The sequence below is a fragment of the Oncorhynchus keta genome, chromosome 27 (assembly GCF_023373465.1).
Source record: "Oncorhynchus keta strain PuntledgeMale-10-30-2019 chromosome 27, Oket_V2, whole genome shotgun sequence".
Taxonomy (NCBI): domain Eukaryota; kingdom Metazoa; phylum Chordata; class Actinopteri; order Salmoniformes; family Salmonidae; genus Oncorhynchus; species Oncorhynchus keta.
This window is the reverse complement of record NC_068447.1, coordinates 40,284,832-40,304,047: the sequence shown is the minus strand read 5'-3', so window position 1 is coordinate 40,304,047 and position 19,216 is coordinate 40,284,832. Positions and strand designations below refer to the sequence as shown.

The 19,216-nt window shown below is 40.8% G+C and overlaps 1 protein-coding gene across 4 annotated transcripts in view; it reads right to left on the bottom strand.

Annotated features, from left to right (window-relative positions):
- LOC118360023 (nuclear factor of activated T-cells, cytoplasmic 2-like) overlaps positions 1-19,216 on the bottom strand; it is a 50,675-nt gene that overhangs the window by 17,289 nt on the left and 14,170 nt on the right. For 3 of the 4 annotated variants that reach the window (XM_035739054.2, XM_035739051.2, XM_035739053.2), the window contains exons 6-9: positions 13,040-13,180; positions 7,127-7,182; positions 6,750-6,882; positions 5,741-6,493 (exon numbers count right to left, since the gene is read on the bottom strand). In XM_035739054.2, the coding sequence (XP_035594947.1) occupies positions 5,741-6,493; positions 6,750-6,882; positions 7,127-7,182; positions 13,040-13,180 (1,083 nt within the window). The remainder of the gene's footprint in view (positions 1-5,740; positions 6,494-6,749; positions 6,883-7,126; positions 7,183-13,039; positions 13,181-19,216) is intronic. The other variant, XM_035739052.2, reaches the window with a different exon arrangement.

Here is a 19,216-nt window from a genome sequence, read left to right as displayed (position 1 = left end):
CCCACTAAGCACAAACCAGATGGGATGGCAAATCGCTGCAGAATGCTGTGGTAGCCATGCTGGTTAAATGTGCCTTGAATTCTAAATAAATCACAGACAGTGTCACCAGCAAAGCACCCCCACAACATCACACCTCCTCCTCCATGCCTCACAGTGGGAACCACACATGCGGAGATCATCAGTTCATCTACTCTGCGTCTCACAAAGACACGGGGGTTGGAACCCAAAATCTCAAATTTGGACTCATCAGACCAAAGGACAGATTTCCACCAGTCTAATGTCCATTGTTCGTGTTTCTTGGCACAAGCAACTCTCTTCTTATTATTGGCGTCCTTTAGTAGTGGCTTCTTTGCAGTAATTTGACCATGAAGGTCTGATTCACGCCGTCTCTTCTGAACAGTTGAAGTTGAGATGGATAGGTTACTTTAACTCTGTGAAGCATTTATTTGGGTTGCAATTTCTGAGGCTGGTAACTCTAATGAACTTATCCTCTGCAGCAGAGGTACCTCTGGGTCTTCCTTTCATGTGGTGGTCCACATGAGAGCCAGTTTCATCATAGCGCTTGATGGTTTTAGCGACTGCACTTGAAGAACCTTTCAAAGTTCTTGAAATGTTCCGGATTGACTGACCTTCATGTCTTAAAGTAATGATGGACTGTCATTTCTCTTTACTTATTTGAGCTATTCTTGCCATAATATGGACATGGTCTTTTCCCAAATAGGGCTATCTTCTGAATACCAGCATTACCTTGTCACAACACAATTGATTGGCTCAAACACATTAAGAAGGAAATAAATTCCACAAATTAACTTTTAACAAGACACAACTGTTAATTGAAATGCATTCCAGGTGACTACCTCATGAAGCTCGTTGAGGGAATGACAAGTGTGCAAAGCTGTCATCAAGGCAAAGGGTGGCTACTTTGAAGAATCTTTGTTTAACACTTTTTTGGTTACTACAGGATTCCATATGTGACTCGTTTCAGGAAACTAGGCGTATATCGTGGGTCACTACTTCACAGGAGAACTTTTTTAAAATCAAAATGTGTTTTTTTTTGGCAGAAATGCCTTCTGGAACATGTGAACTTTCATGTGCCTTAATAACAGACGTGTATGCCATCTGTAAATACAAATAAAATTGTTAAATTACGAGCCTATTTGGTTTAGCCAAAAAGTGAGCAACCTTCCCGCTAGCCATGATTGGCTGAGATAATGAGTGGGATGGACATGCTGACAGATGAGTTCGGATTGGTCTGCCACATAGCACACTTCGGTCTATTTGAGCTGGTCAGTATGTGTAGGTAGTCATGTCTGACGCGGCTTAAAACTAAATGTATTGTGTAGTACGTGTAATAAGTGTTATTCAGTGGAATTAGTGGAATCAGTGGAATTAGAGTATGATAGCTAAGGAGAAGGAGAAAACACCTGTCTCCGGATTACATCTTCAATCTAAGGGCAACCATGGCATCCATGAAAGGGAGAAGCATGCATCTATGATGTATACTGGTAGACGTTTCTAATTTTGACAGAAAGTCGTTTTCATTTCAAGTTAAAGTGTACTGTTAGCTAACCAGCTAATGTCAGCTGGCTGGGTCGCTAGCTAACGTTACATGTATGATCTTATTATTCGTATCTAAGAGCCATTTGCTTTGCTAGTTATAGCCTAATGTTAGCTAGCAAACATTGAACCTGGTTGGTTAACTACCTGCAGATTCAAGCAGGGTAGTAACGTCTTGATATGTGATTATGGTTCATTGTTTACCTAGCTAGCTAGCTACATGTCCTACCAAAAGACTCTGCTATGCAAGTAACCATTTCAATAGAATGTCACAGCGACAACTGTTGATAGACGTAGCTGGTAAATTCGCTCTGGTTATCTACTCCGATTTCAGAGCACTCTCGTCTGAGTATGCCAGAGTGCAAAATAACTGACAAATTTACGAACACTCAACACCCATTGAATATGGACGTGTCAGAAAATGTTGGAAAAAAGCGTAAATTGTTGCCAGCAGCACAGTTACAGTCACCAACACTCTGGTTAACCTCTTCAACCTATGGGGGCGCTATGTCATTATTGGATTAAAAAACGTGCCCGTTTTAAGCGCAATATTTTGTCACGAAAAGATGCTTGACTATGCATATAATTGGCAGCTCTGGAAAGAAAACACTCTGACGTTTCCAAAACTGCAAATATATTATCTGTGAGTGCCCCAGAACTGATGCAACAGGCGAAACCAAGATGAACCTTCAAACGGGAAATTAGCAGGATTTTTGACGCTCTGTTTTTCATTGTCTCCTTATATGGCTGTGAAAGCGCCACGAATTAGCCTGCCCTTTCTATTGTTTCTCCAAGTTGTTTGCAGCATTATGACGTATTTGTAGGCATATCATTGGAAGATTGGCCATAAGAGACTACATTTACCAGGGGTCCGCCCAGTGTCCTTTGTTGAAATTGTTGCGTAATCTCCAAGCTGCTCGCATTCATCCATGTGATTGAGACAGAGAGGAGACTTCCAGGAATGATATATCATGAAGAGATATGTGAAAAACACCTTGAGGATTGATTCTAAACAACATTTACCATGTTTCAGTCGATATTATGGAGTTAATGTGGAAGAAAGGTTGACGTTTGGATGAATGAATTATTATTATTTTTTGGTAGCCAAACATGACGCAGAAAACGGACCGATTTCTCCTGCACAAATAATCTTTCAGGAAAACTGAACATTTGCTATCTAACTGAGAGTCTTCTCATTGAAAACATCCGAAGTTCTTCAAAGGTAAATGATTTATTGAATGTTTTTGCTGGTTTTTGTGAAAATGTTGCCTGCTAATGCTAACGCTAAATGCTAATGCTAAATGCTAACGCTAAATGCTAAATGCTAGTTTGCTATGGTTGAGAAGCTCTGGATAAGAGCGTCTGCTAAATGACTTAAATGTAATGTAATGTAATGTAATATTTTTGAAAATCTGAGATGACAGTGTTGTTAACAAAAGGCTAAGCTTGAGAGCTAGCATATTGATTTCATTTCATTTGCGATTTTCATGAATAGTTAACGTTGCGTTATGGTAATGGGCTTGAGGCTGTAGTCATGATCCCGGATCCGGGTTGGCTCGACGCAAGAAGTTAAACATAAAAACATCCAGCTCTGCTTGGGTGAGTAAAATGGTCAGTGAGCTGTTCTCTCATTTGTGTTTGGAAGTAGCAAGCAAGGTAGTTTGGGTGCTTGACTGTTGTTGTTATGATTGAATGCTCAGATCAACCCTTAACCTCTTGAAGCTAGGGGGAACTATTTTTATGTTTGGAAAAATAACGTTCCCAAAGTAAATGGCCTATTTCTCAGGACCAGATGTTAGAATATTCATATAATTGACAGATTGGGATAGAAAACACTCTAAAGTTTCCAAAACTGTCAAAATATTGTCTGTGAGTATAACAGAACTGATATTGCAGGCGAAACCCTGAGAAAATCAAACCAGGAAGTGGCTTCTATTTTGAAAACTCTATGTTCCATAGTCTCCCATTGCTCCATTTCAAGGGATATCAACCAGATTCCTTTTCCCATCGCTTCCTCAAGGTGCCAACAGTCTTCAGACATAGTTTCAGGCTTTTATTTTGAAAAATGAGCCAGAACGATAACATCGCGTCAAGTGGTCACATGAGGTTTGCTCACGCAACAGATTTTTTAATATGTATTGCTTTTCCCTCTCCTACTGTGAAATACATTTGTGGTTGATATATGATCAATTATATATTTTAAAAACAACCTGAAGATTGATTATAAAAAACGTTTGACATGTTTCTGTGGACATTACAGATATTATTTGGAATTCTCTTTCCTGTGGATTTCTGAGCATAATGCGCCAAACAAACGGAGGTATTTTGGATATAAAAATAATCTTTATGGAACAAAAGGAACATTTGTTGTGTAACTGTGTGTCTCGTGAGTGAAAACATCCGAAGATCAAAGGTAAACAATGAATTTGATTGCTTTTCTGATTTTCGTGACCAAGCTACCTGATGCTAAGTGTACTTAATGTTTTGTCATGTGATAGATAAACTTACACAAACGCTTGGATTGCTTTCGCTGTAAAGCATAATTTCAAAATCTGAAATGACAGGTGGATTAACAAAAGGCTAAACTGTGTTTTGCAATATTGCACTTGTGATTTCATGAACATGAATATTTTTAGTAATATTATTTGACTGAGGTGCAATTATCCTGCTTAAGGGATGGGTAGCGTCAAGAAGTTAAAGAGCTGGTTGGGGCTAAAGCTTAAGAGGGTGTGAACGATGCTGAACGGTTGTAGACAAAGAAGCGCTCTCCAGTGGGTACCAAACATTCAAAGGCCATTTTCTCCAAAGCGAAGTTACAAGTTTATCAACTTTCAAAGCAGAATTACTTTCCCATTGTTCCTCAAATTAGGTGTATAATATACCATTTGGTAGCTCTGTGTATCTGCTTTTATCCAAAAGATACCATTTAAAATATTGCTAAATAAGACCGAATCGAGGCAGTCGGTCACATATGTGCATTTCATAGTTTTGATGTCTTCACTATTATTCTACAATGTAGAAACTAGTAAAAAATTAAGAAAAACCCTGGACTGAGTAGGTGTGTCCAAACTTTTGACTGGTACTGTAGACTAGAAATGTTTTAACACATTTTTTTTGTGAACCTCCCTGTTGCACACAACAAGCTTCCTTCAACCCTGTTACAGTCAACCCTGTTACAGTCAACCCTGTTACAGTCAACCCTGTTACAGTCAACCCTGTTACGGTCAAACCTGATTCTATAATTGGCCCATTCTATAGTATTTTTATTTAATAATTTTTTATGCTACAGAAGTGATGTATCATTTCAGCCAGTAGTTTTAAAAGTAGCGGTCACGAGCCAAAGCGTGTCTCAGAAAAGTGTGCACAATTGTGTACAACTTCACTCACTTCATATCATATGTTACAGCCTGCAAAATAAATATATACACTACCATTCAAAAGTTTGGGGTCACTTAGAAATGTCCTTGTTTTTGAAAGAAAAGCACATTTTATCCATTAAAATAACATCAAATTGATCAGAAATACAGTGTGTGTTAATGTTGTAAATGACTATTGTAGCTGGAAACGGCTACAATAGGCGTACAGAGACACATTATCAGCAACCATCACTCCTGTGTTCTAATGGCACGTTGTGTTAGCTAATCCAAGTTTGGCCAGCTGAAAACTGTTGTTCTGATTAAAGAAGCAATAAAACTGGCCTTCTTTAGACTAGTTCTATCTGGAGCATCAGCATTTGTTGGTTCGATTACAGGCCAGAAACAAAGAACTTTCTTATGAATCTCGTCAGTCTATTCTTGTTCTGAGAAATGAAGGCTATTCCATGCGAGATATTGCCAAGAAACTGGAGATCTCATACAATGCTGTGTACTACTCCCTTCACAGAACAGCGCAGACTGGCTCTAACCAGAATATCTAGTTTGAGAAACAGACACCTCACAAGTCCTCAACTGGCAGCTTCATTAAATAGTACCCTCAAAATACCAGTCTCAATGTCAACAGTGAAGAGGTGACTCTTGGACAATAAAAATAAAAGATTAAGATTAAGATGGGGAAAAGAACACAGACACTGGACAGAGGAACTCTGCCTAGAAGGCAAATAACAAAATCGCATGGATGTTACACCACCATGCATCATTCAAGAGCATTAATTATATTGATGTATAAAAGCCTGGCACTAACTTACACTCACCGTCATCAAGGTACATTTGATCCAGGTTCTCCTCCTTGACTGTGACCCGTCCTCCAGGGAGGCTGGCTCTCTGCTCCTCTCCAGGGGGGCATCTCTGGGCCTCCATCCCACCAGGGGAAGACCTGCCCTTGGGCACCGCCTTGGGCACATAGGGCTGCTGCTGGATCACTGTGGTTGGGTAATGTTGGGGGGAGTGGGCCGAGATAGGGGAGTGAGCTTGGGCTCCAGACTGCTGAGGGTAGCCATCACAGTAGATGATGTGCTGATGGTTGTCAGGCTGGAGAGGTGGAGGGTCGCTTCCCCGGAGCAGGTGTTGGTTGTTGGGGGAGAACTGGATAATGGAGGGGTGCTGGCCCTGGCCCCCTCCATGCTGCTGCTGCTGGGCCCCCAGCGGGGACGACTGAGCTGGGGAGCCCGTGTGAACCAGGACGGAGCGGTGTGGGTCGGGCATCACCCGCATCTCCCCAGTTTGCTGGTAGAGCCCTCCGGGACTGCCGCTCAGACTCTTTCCCCCACGGGAGTACACAATGGCTGGGCTCTGCTGCTGGAAGCAGGTGTCTGGGACGGGGGTGGGGAGGCCGGAGCGGACCTGCTGGCAGGAGGCCATGCTGGAGACCAGGCCGTTGTCTGGGTGGATGATCCCACGGGACCCAGGGCTGTGGTGGTAGTAGGACTGGGGGGACACACTCATAATCTGGGTCATGGAGAAAGGATAGTCATCCACAGGCTCTGTTTTAATGGACGGGACTGTGGGAGAGACGGAAGACAACAGAGATATGAGTGGGGGTTAAGTCATACTGCTTAAAGTAACTATAATCTACTACACCAATCATATATCTTAGTGACATATTAATGACATGGAATAACATGTGACTTGATATCATTCCTACATAATTGTATTGCTCTTTCACAAAAGCACCTAAAATAACACATAGTTCACTCAGACCATCACAGTCATATGATGGGTATTGCCTCCTTATTGCTGATGCTTATGGTTCCATACCTGCCAGTGGAGTGAATGTGAAGTGCTGAGGCTGGCTGCGCTTCCTCTTTCCGTTGATGACATAGAAGTTCACTTTGGCGGAATTGCAAATCGACAGGTCGCGATAGGAGGGTATTTCAACAAACAGCAGACTCTGTTAAAATGACATAATTTAAATTTCATATCAATCTGTCACATTATTATTAGAAATTGTATTCAGAGTATAACCACTGTAGATGTGTAAACAATGAAATTGGTGACAAAGTATGACATTATTATTTAAAAAAACGTTATTTAAACAAACGAACAGACAATTCCTACATTATAATCAGTGGACTGTTTTGACCACTTTTTCAGACATCGAGAAGTGGGCCATCTGTAAAAGTACTGATACTTACGGGCTGACATTTATCTTTGTCTACAGTTGCCTCCATCTCCCAAATCTGCTGTCCATCTGCAGAGACAGAGAAGGGAATGGTTGTTTCAGGTCATATACATATTTCAGGGTGAATTACAACACCCTGTTGGACACAGCAAAAACAGGAACACAGTACAGGGAGAGGTTATCTAAAACCAGAAAATGTGTGCAATTGCTACTCTGCTTTTGATTAATTGCAAACATGCTAAGTTGCAAACCAATTAAAAATGAATTCTAACCAGTAAAAATGTATATCTCAGATGTTTCCATGTGTTTATAGTGAACTCATGAGCTCTATTGTCTCTTTGGCAGGTTGAGCCAGCGTGGTAGAGGATTCTCCGCTTTGTCTCAGAACACAATGCCTGGTTTCAACCTTCACATCATTGTCTGCCTGCCACTAACCCATTAAAACGCAAGAGGAGTTAGGAGACTCTTTGTGTCACAGATTATATATCTACTCTCACCACTTCCTCTTTCACCATTCTGCTCACCTACAGCCAGAGACAGCTACAGATTTATCATGAAGTAAAACCATTATCTGAACCTATATTTCCCATAATATATTGTAAGAAATCATACATAAAATCACATATTTACTCTGTGTCAAGCAATATTGGAATTATTTTAGAGGTTAAGAAAAGTCTAATCTAAAAATGCACCCTGGCGGAGAGCTTTGGTCCAATGGCTGATGGTTGATGCACTGGTGATCAAAAATAGGCCAAACCTGTCTGGGTATGAAGGGATTCTTAACTATGAAGTTGTTCATGTTCTTAACTCCATCCTTTCAAAACAGACATGTGAAAAGATTCTGGGGAGGAGCATGCACATCTCCAATATATCCCCATTGTTCCTCTTTAGTGCATTTAACAATAACATTCAAGTAAAAGTTTTGGGTGGAGAGTTGACACAATTCCAAGTTTGGAAGGTATAAACCACCCTCAGACTTAGGGTCATGTAAAACGTTCATATTTATTCTATGCGTTTCATTTGCCCATATAAATTCTTATGGCCGAGTATACTTTTTTAAATAATGTATTCGGTGGGGTAATAGGTATTACCAAATATAAATATAAAAACTTTGTTAAAAGCATGCCATTCTAAAGAGTTTTATTTAAATTTCTGGGAAGATTGCTCCATTTAATTATCATTATATATTTGTTATTACTTATTAAGCATACGAAGTATTTAATATTTTTTGTGGTCCACTTAAAGGATTGCTGTAGATCACGAGTTATTATTTTTCCTATTACCATTATTTCAGTTTTTTCACGTTCATTTTATATCCTGATATTTGAATATTCTTAACAAGGGGGGCATTGAGTTTTCAAAATTAGTCATTGTATATCAACAGATCGGTGGCAAATAAGTTTAGTTGATATTAATGTTTACCAATACTGATACCTGTTACGTTTGGGTCCTGTACAAACAGGAGGGGGGAGAAAGGACATCCCTGTCTCGTGCCCCTTTCTAAAGCAATTTCAGCAGATTATGTATTATTTAAAAAATAAATTGCTTTAGGATATTTATATAATATTTTTTATGAAATTTATTATTTCAGTTGGAAAGTTGAATGCTTCCAAAGATTGGAATAGAAAAGGCCATACAAGAAGGTCTAAAGCCTTTTAGGCATCAACAGCCATAAGTGATATATCTACATCTTGTTTTTTTGCATATTGTATTATAGTGAATACATTTTTAATAAACCCTGTTTGTATCAAGTCTGGTAAGACTTTGCCATTCTGTTACTTATGAGTTTTGTTATTATGTAAAGGTAATTTAATTCAGATTTCTATAGATTTTCATGGACGCTTTTAAAATTGTAATTAATTGGATTGTTGTTTCTAATTAAAGCATTTGTATCCTTATCTTTTAAAATGAGAAATGGTTTGGCGTGTATTCGTTTTGTGAGGGCTGTTTAACAGGTTTATTATCCATGAAATAGTATGCTTAATTTGAGTGTAACCTACAGTTGTTGGCTCTCTTCAAATGTAAAATATCATATTTTTGCTTAAAGGAAAATTCCACCCAAAAGCTATGTTTTGGTATTTGTTTCATTAGACCGTTGTTGACATAGTCCCAAAACGTTTTGCTTGTCAGCTATCAAGTTTTCAAGATGAGCAAATTTCAAAATACAGAAAGCATCCCTGTATGATAAATGTACTACTATATGCCATTTAGCAGACGCTTTTATCCAAAGCGACTTACAGTCATGTGTGCATACATTCTACGTATGGGTGGTCCCGGGAATCGAACCCACTACCCTGGCGTTACAAGCGCCATGCTCTACCAACTGGGCTACAGAAGGACCACAATATGATGCAAAACGGAGAATCATATGATGCAAAATGCATCATACAGGGATGATTTCTGTGTTTTGATAGTTACATATCTTTTGAGACTGTTAACAATGGAATAATGAAACAAATACCAAAATATAATTTTTCGGTGGAGTTTTCCTTTAAATTCAGAGATGTTACTTTCCTCTTTGCCTTGTGAAGATTTTTTTATGGCCCTTTCCCAAGACAGAAAAATAAATAATGAACTCAGATTGAATTTTTGCAGAGTTTAAGATTATAATTCCGGGTCTTGAAGATGCACTGTAGGGCATTACTTGATACCTCAAGGTTAGGTCTTGCTCAATAACGTAACATTAATGTGTTGAACATTTTTGATGTGCTGGGTAAATGACAGCACAGGTATTGTTGCTGCTATCTGCATTTAGCTGTGTCATTTAATGTTATTACATCATATTGCAGTCATTTACAGTTAACTGGAAAAAGAGTATAGGTCAACAACTCAGGTGTTGGAAATTATGCTGATGATGACTTCTTGTCATTGATGATCATAAAAGCAAGATAACAAACTGACAACATGTCACCTCGAAACACACAAATAACCCCAAATGTTTTTTTGTTATAATCAACATTTTAGACATTATAACTAGATTTGCTCTCTATTAAAAATAAACAGCTTAAGCATTTTCTCAAAAAGGAAAGAAATACAGTATTTAGCAGTCGGATATCTGTTTAATGCTATGTAGGAAACCTTTATGTCAGACTGCAAATTAAACGCATATGGCTGAAATGAGTCAGAAGGAGAAAGGGGGATTCCATATGTCTTGCCAAGTTTTCTTTATTTTCTTTTTCTCTCCGTTTTATGATCAACTCGCTCCGTTTCAGTACAGAGTAACGACAGGTGATGACTGTTGCTTTCTTGGCGTTTTACATTTGTTTGCGTTTTGTTCCAAAACTACTCTACGGGACACCCCTTGTCTTTTCTTTTTTCTCTGGTAATTAGGAATGGAGGCAGCCAGAAAGAGTTGAAGAGGCCCAGCTTGGCTTGACTGTGGGAATCCTCTGTAACACTTTATGTTAAGGGTCCATGATAAACCATTTATAAGACATTTACAAACCGTTTGCTCACCATTTATTAATCATTACACCCTCATTTTTGTGAGAATTGACATTAGTCACTCAAAACATGTAATAGCACTCACTTTAGATTAGGGACTGCAAAAATACTTTACGAATGATTAGTAAATGGTTCATGTGGGAGTAACGATTTATTAATGCCTTATAAATGGTTTATTACGGACCTTCAAATAATGTCTTATGGAACACTCCTCTCCTCCCCTCGTGGAGCCACGTCCATGAGATCGAGCTAGAGGAGCCCCAGCCGAAGCCAGCTGTGTGTGTGTGTGTGTGCACAGTGTGTGTGCACGTGCATGCATGCGTGTGTCTCCTAGAGCCAGAGAAGGCCAGAGCCAGTTGTGTCCCATTCAAAGAGATTTCACAGCCTTACTGATCCAGAACTCTGGGTCACATGGAGAACCTCTCCAAAACAATGGCAATCCCTCTTCTACGTAGATCTACTTGTTTTTATTTGCGTCTCCAATACTATCCATTAGTGCAGTGTGTCGTAACCCGACAGCAGGAAAGCCTTGATTAAAAAAAAACCTGGACAGACAAGGTCCAAGTTCTAGCTGAAGCAGCCCCCTAGAGAGCCCACGTATCATAGCTCCCCAAACTCGGCCCCCGGAAAGCCCATGCCTCAAAGCTCCCCATACTCAGCCTTCAGACAGGCCATGGATGTAATGAGTCACAGCCATTATGCTAACAGACTAGTAACAGATAAAGCATCTAAACACTAGGCTACTCTTCTGCTGTTTCATGCAGTCCAGAGACATCTGAGGGCTATTAACAACAACAACAACTGAAGGACCATAAATAAAAACCTAGATCTGATTTATGGAAGGTTATAAACAAAGATTGGATGGCCAAGCTATATATAACAAAAACATAACATAACAGCTAACCAGGAATAAATAGTTACATTAGAATAGTCCCTAGGTTGTGCATCTGGCTTTATAAGAGCTGGCGTTATGGTTAGTGTTTGGGTGACGAATGCCAAGGTAAACCAAGTAGCTGCCGTAAGTGCTGTAGATGGATCAATGAGGACCACTCTTCTCTCTGGACTCAGTATTGAGGATATTGAGGTGCAACGAGGTGACATAAATTATATATCCCTCACTACACAGGCAGTCTGTATTGAGGCGACAGAGAGCGGGACAACAAAGACTGTACTGAAAACTGTGACTGACAACTATAACAAAGTACATCTCCTCAACATACAATCCTGTAAGCTGTCAATGAAGCACATTAACAATCTGCACAATATACTAATACTTTAGTAAGCTTGTTAAATAATCGTGTGAAGTTCTAAAATAAACCCACAATAAAAACCTATCTTGCTGTGATAAGCTCCTTATCCTAAAAGAGTTGGCACCGTTTAGCATCAGAAGGAATTGGAATGTCATGCAAATATCTGAGTGGTGGGTGAGGAGGAAAGGTCAGGATTCAAATGACAGACAGAAAGTATGGTGGCCTTTGTCACTATTACGCAATCACATTGATTAATACAGCAATATCTGAGACTATCTTGTAATGGTGATTCTGCCATTCCAATGTACAAGTTAAATAATTGTGTCACAAGGCCTATGACTGGATAGAGCAGACCAATAAGAATGCAGTAATACACACACTAGTAAATGCGCACCTTAGGTTGAATTCTGGTACTGCGATGTGACAAGTAAGCCTAGTATCACCTTTTTTCCCCCCTAATGTACTGCGGCGGGGGGCTGCCTTAATCGGCGCCCAGGGAGCAGTTGTTGTTGATGGTTAACTGCCTTGCTCACCTTGCCGGCTCGGGGATTTGAACCAGCAATCTTTCGGGTTACTGGACTAACGCTTTTAACCGCTAGGTCATATTCCGCTTGGTCCTATTCCTTAACAGAGGTCCTATTCCATGCACAACAAAATAAACAGCATAATGATAACATAACACATGGATAACAGGCGAGGAAGGAGAGGGCACAGGAGAGTGAGGCTGCTGCCTTATCTGATGGATCATGCAAATTATTCATAGGTAAAATGCAGCATGGGGGTGCTGTGGCACTAGTGAGCGAAATTTGCGGAGGCATGATCAACCAGAGTAATAATAATAATAATATAGGGCTGTGAAGTAAATTGCCTCTAAATGGGCATGGGAAATAACTGTCTACATCTGATTATCATGGCTGGTTTATGAGGGTAAACACTTGTAAATAGTGAATAAATACCCATTTATTCCTATGTAAAGTTTTCCACATTCCCACAGTTTTCCAATGGAAAATTCCCAAAACGTTTTCAATACTACTGGCACGTATTGTATGAGTGTTTTTTTTTTCTCAGCAGAATCTAACAACGGTCAGAAGAATACCGGCAAACATTTCACTCTAGTAAAATAACCGTAACATTTTTAACAGATGAGGTGGGACATCATATAGAATATGGTCCATGCCACCATCATCCACTTCCACCCCCAGAGGTGTTGACTCATATTGAGTAATACTCACCACGGGTTTTCTCCATAAAGATGACCTTGGAGTCGGAGCTGAAGTTTTGTCCCGTCAGAATCATCTGCTGACCTCCCAGGACAGAACAGCTGTCCATGTCTTGTTTATCCACCATGGGCAACTCATGGGCGGAACGCTGGGCTGTGAGATGGAAGAGAGAACATGACGTTACACACTGTGGTACTGACAGGCCGTGTTGGCGTAGTGGGTAGAGCTGTAGAACAGGAGACAGAGCATGGCATTACTTTGACAATGTTACACACTCTGTGGTAGGTCATTTTGGGATAGTCTGTTTGATCTCTGGTTGATGTTTGCTTTGAAGTCACAAGGTAATTGTTGACTGACTACAATGAGACTAGTACCGGCTAATTAAAAAATATATATTTCCTCATTGTGCACTTTAAATATTTGTCTGAATATTAGATTTGTGTAGACATTAACATGAGGCAATTACTTGGTATATATGAATGAAGAGATCTTGTTTGAATTTGAGGTTCTAGTGTCAATTGCGGCTACACGCCACAGGCCTGGACAAACAGAGCACATCATGGAAGTGGGACTCTGTCCAGTGGAAACATATGACAGCGTGTGGTAGCCTACAGTACAGAAAGGGGTTGAGGGAGGAGGGGGAAGGAACATGGAGGGTGGACCTCTCCAACACTATCATCATTACGCAATGGAGCGTATGTTGGAGTATGTTCAATAAACCCTGTGACCTGTCCATGATGTAGACACTGATTGGCTGCTGTACTGTATTCTCTCCCGGTACTGTAGATTTCCAGGACTGATAGCTTAATCAAGCAGTGGCACTGAAGTTGCAGCCACAGAGACAGTGGTAACCATAGAAGTATAATTTGCTAGAACGGAAAGCTCCACAGACCATGGCAATTCAACTGGAACACCTATGGGTGCACTCAATATGGCCACCAGTTCACCCATTACAGACCCAGTGACTTGAAAGGGAATATCCATTCTAGTAATTATATTTCTATGGAGGCAGCCATGTTTAGGGAACCAATACCTGACTATAGAAAATCAGGGCTTGACTCTCTGCTCCTCTCTTTTAGTGACTGACCTTATTATTGGGGATCGACTGTCAGCAATGCCAGCATAAGGGGTTGCCTTCCTTTTAGCCCGGATCATGTTTACTACTAGAGAGTGTGTGGCAATTAAATCTAAAAACATGTTGTACACATGATGAGATTGAGACCAAATGAATGGAAGTTACTTACTCAAGCTTATCATCACGTCCCGCTTGAAAGACTGAAAACCTATCTCCAGTGAGGTGTGTGAAGTGTAGACAAACAGTTGTGACCTTCGGACAGCCTACTATACTGTGAGTCAACACAGAGGATAATACCTGGAAGCTAGTCTCTTCAAACACACACACCACTGACACAGTTTAGTTTGCTTATTGGCCATTTTAACAGATGTGTTGGGGGTGTTCTTTTACTTGACTGGTTTTAAGTGATGCCAGGTTTGCTGGGGAGCATGACTGCATATTTTTCTTTCGCTCATCAGACAATAATGTTCTGACACTCCGGAGTGAGATTGCATCCGAGTGTTGGACAGCACCCACTACATAATTTTGCACAGCACAGTGACGTGCAATCAGGGTAGGCAGTGCTTACCCTGTGATAATCTAATTTAGAAAACAAAAACTGTTATGAAAAGCCAAATAAAAGACACAAATATATTTTTAAAAATTGTTATCTAATGTTTTTTTCTTAATGATTATGGTGGTTTTTATGCTCAAAAACGGGGAAAAAATGTGCTGAAACTGCATCAAAACCTCAGGAACTGCGCCAGGGTGTTCATGCCTTTCTTTCTAGCCATTCAAATCCATTCAAATAGTTGATGCTGCGGCCATTCCTGACTCCAGTCCCTGTTAATGGATGGGGTCAGTACATGCGTCGCTGCTTCGCCTAGCTTGAAAGTAGCTTCATTTATTGCATTGAGCTCGGTTTCATATTTTGAGCATTAGTATGGCCTAAACATGTTGTGTGGTTATTGCCTGGGGTAAGCTACATCATTTGGCGCTCACGTCCCTTGAACTGATCAAACTCGAAGCTAGCTAGCAAAAACAACCGGACAAATGGACTATACTGCACCTCAAATAATATTCCAAGTTGGAATAATGTAAGGCTCTGTTTGGAGGGTTCGAAAGACAGGAACGCCAACCATAATGAAAGTTTCGACCAGACAGAGGCAGCATACCTCTACAAGACATGACAGGCAACCACCATATCCCTTACTGCTAACTGTCGGGCAGGCGAACAGCGAGTACAGGACTGTCCACTTGTCTGAAACGTCGCAATGACTTCCACATCGCTGCCACTGCAGGGTTGTACTGTTGAATCGTGTGAATAGGCAGCATTCCTTTGAATGCATTTGATTTATCAAGCTAGAATTTCATTGTGACAAGACACATTTTCAGTCATTTCAATTGTTGATGTGGAAATTTCGTTAGAATCTTCCCAGCAAACCAGGAACATTCCCAGAACATTATGTACGATTCCTATTAAGTTCTAGTTAGGATTTTATCTAACAAAAGGACATGTTTTAAGTAAAATATCCTTGGGAATGTTCTCCTAACGCTCACTAAAATGTCGTGCACAACATCTGTAACAACCATCACAGAACATTCCCCAAATGTTCTCATTAGGTTCCAGGTAATGTAATAACACAATGTTCCGGTAATGTTCTTAGAACATACTGGCACAACTAAATGTTCTGCAAATGTTGATGGATATGTTATTCAAAACACCCATAACAACAAGCAGGGAATATTCCTACAATGGTCTCATGAAGATATTCTGTAAGGTGATCCATGATGATCCATCATTTTTCTAAAAACATACTTCCGTGATAATGCATAATAATGTTCTGCTAATATTGATGTGTAATGTAACAGTATTATATGAAATCGTCAAACTTTTAAACAAACGGCATTTCAATCCTCTTACATCATTATATTTTATTAGGGTATTGTCCTAACATAGCTATAGCTATTTTAAAGAATGGTATTTAAGTAGATTTAAACATACAAACTGCCATCTTCAAGCCTTGTAGGCTACTTAGTCTGCTGCGCCAACAGGATCCTAATGTTTCTAGTAGATTTCCCTTAAATTATGATGCAAACTACAGCTATTATGATCCAAACTATATGTCTTGGTACATTTACATTTTAGTATTTTAGCAGATGTTGTTATCCTGAGCAACTTACAGGAGCTATTAGGGTTGGTGCACTCGATGAGCTCAAGGGCACATCAACAGATGTTTCACCTATTCGGCTTGGAGATTCAAACCAGCAGCCTTTCGATTAACTGCTAAGCTACCTGCCGCACTGTACATACATATGCACATCTACACTCAGAACATTTTCATTTTTCAGGACTCTATCTTTCAAAGAAAATTTGTAAAAATCCAAATAACTTCATAGATCTTCATTGTAAATGGTTTAAACACTGTTTCCCATGCTTGTTCAATGAACCATAAACAATTAATGAACATGCACCTGCGGAACGGTCGCTAAGACACTAACAGCTTATAGACGGTAGGCAATTAAGGTCACAGTTATAAAAACCTAGGACACTAAAGAGGCCTTTCTACTGACTCTGATAAACCCCAAAAGAAAGATGCCCAGGGTCCCTGCTCATCTGCGTGAACGTGCCTTAGGCATGCTTCAACGAGGCATGAGGACTGCAGATGTGGCCAGAGCAATAAATTGCAATGTCTGTACTGTGAGATGCCTAAGACAACACTACAGGGAGACAGGATGGACAGCTGATCGTCCTCGCAGGATCGGTATATCCAAACATCACACCTGCGTGAGTTACACCAGGAATGCACAATCCCTCCATCAGTGCTCAGACTGTCCGCAATAGGCTGAGAGAGGCTGGACTGAGGGCTTGTAGGCCTGTTGTAAGGCAGATCTTCACCAGACATCACCGGCAACAATGTTGCCTATGGGCACAAACCCACCGTCGCTGGACCAGACAGGACTGGCAAAAAGTGCTCTTCACTGACGAGTCAAAGATTTGTCTCACCAGGGGTGATGGTCTGATTTGCGTTTATAGTCGAAGAAATGAGTGTTACACCGAGGCCTGTACTCTGGAGCAGGATCGATTTGGAGGTGGAGGGTCCATCATGGTCTGGGGCGATGTGTTACAGCATCATTGGATTGAGCTTGTTGTCATTGCAGGCAATCTCAACGCTTTGCGTTTCAGGGAAGACATCCTCCTCCCTCATGTGGTCTTCTTCCTGCAGGCTCATCCTGACATGACCCTCCAGCATGACAATGCCACCAGCCATACTGCTCATTCTGTGCATGATTTCCTGCAAGACAGGAATGTCAGTGTTCTGCCATGGCCAGCGAAGAGCCCAGATCTCAATCCTATTGAGCACATCTGGGACCTGTTGGATCAGAGGGTGAGGGCTAGGGCCATTCCCCCCCAGAAATGTCCGGGAACATGCAGGTGCCTTGGTGGAAGAGTGGGTTAACATCTCACAGCAAGAACTGGCAAATCTGGTGCAGTCCACGAGGAGGAGATGCACTGCAGTACTTAATGTAGCTGGTGGACACACCAGATACTGACTGTTACTTTTGATTTTGACCCCCCCTTTGTTCAGGGACACATTTTTCAATTTCTGTTAGTCACATGTCTGTGGAACTTGTTCAGTGTATGTCTCAGTTGTTGAATCTTGTTATGTTCATTCTAATAGTTACACATGTTAAGATTGCTGAAAATGAACGCAGTTGACAGTGAGAGGAAGTTTATTTTTTTTGCTGAGTTTATATACCCCTCACTCCAATCTGCCAGGCAACATTTTTACATGATTTCTGAAATCAAGTTTGTAGTGAAAATAAAAGTCAAATCATCCCAACTTTACAGTATGTAAAGAAGATTGGTGGAGTAAGAAAGAATAGAGGATACGTATTGGTATCGTCTGCTAGCCACGGCCCACTAGCTTTCTGAACACCGTGCCTCCCGCTCGCCTAGCATAGTAGCGACTACTGAACGGCTCCCGGACTCACCTATTGCTGCTCATTGGACCCTATGATCACTCGGCTACACATACCTCTCTCTTACGTCAATATGCCTTGTCTTCTGCTGTTTCGGTTAGTTATTGTTTTATTTCACTTTAGAGCCCCTAGTCCTGCTCAACATGCCTTAGGTAGCTCTTTTGTCACACACCCCAAACATGGGGAGACCTCATCTGGTTTAGCTGGTGTCTCCAGAGATGCAAGCTCTCTCATCGTCACTTAATGCATAGGTTTACCCCCACTGTACTCACATCCTACCATACCCTTGTCTGTACATTATGCCCTGAATCTATTCTACCATGCCCAGAAATCTGCCCCTTTTATTCTCATGTTCCCAACGCACTAGACGAGCAGTTCTTATAGCCTTTAGTCATACCCTTATCCTCTGGTGATGTAGAGGTTAATCCAGGCCCTGTAGCCCCCAGCATCACACCTATTCCCCAGGCGCTCTCATTTGTTGACTTCTGTAACCATAAAAGCCTTGGTTTCATGCACGTTAACCTCAGAAGCCTCCTCCCTCAGTGTGTTTTATTCACTGCTTTAGCACACTCCGCCAACCCTGATGTCCTAGCCGTGTCTGAATCATGGCTTAGGAAGACCACCAAAAATTCAGAAATGTCCAACATTTTCCGTCAAGATAGAAATGCCAAAGGTTGCGGAGTTGCAATCTACTGCAGTGATAGCCTGCAGAATTCTGTTATACTACCCAGGTCTATGCACAAACAGTTAGAGCTTCTCCTTTTAAAAATACACCTTTCCAGAAATATCTCACTGTTTGCACTTGTTATAGACCCCCCTCAGCCCGCAGCTGTGGATGCTACATTGGTATATTGCTGAGCTGAGTTAAGCAGTGTGTTATTTTGTCAGATGATTTGAAATATCCTGCCATTGGAGGTTATCGCTTGGCTACATTGGTATTTACATTTCATGAAAATTTCAGTTAATAGTCTATGTCACTCTGGTTGTTGGAGCTGTCTGTTGTATGGTGAACTTGGGCTTCATTGTTTATTTGCGAGTAAATCTGGCTTTGATAGCCAGTGCCTACAAAACCACCAACCTCTACGCACGTCACTGGCATAGCATACACTGACTGGTACATGGACTTCATGTTCCCTGGACATGTTAGCCTA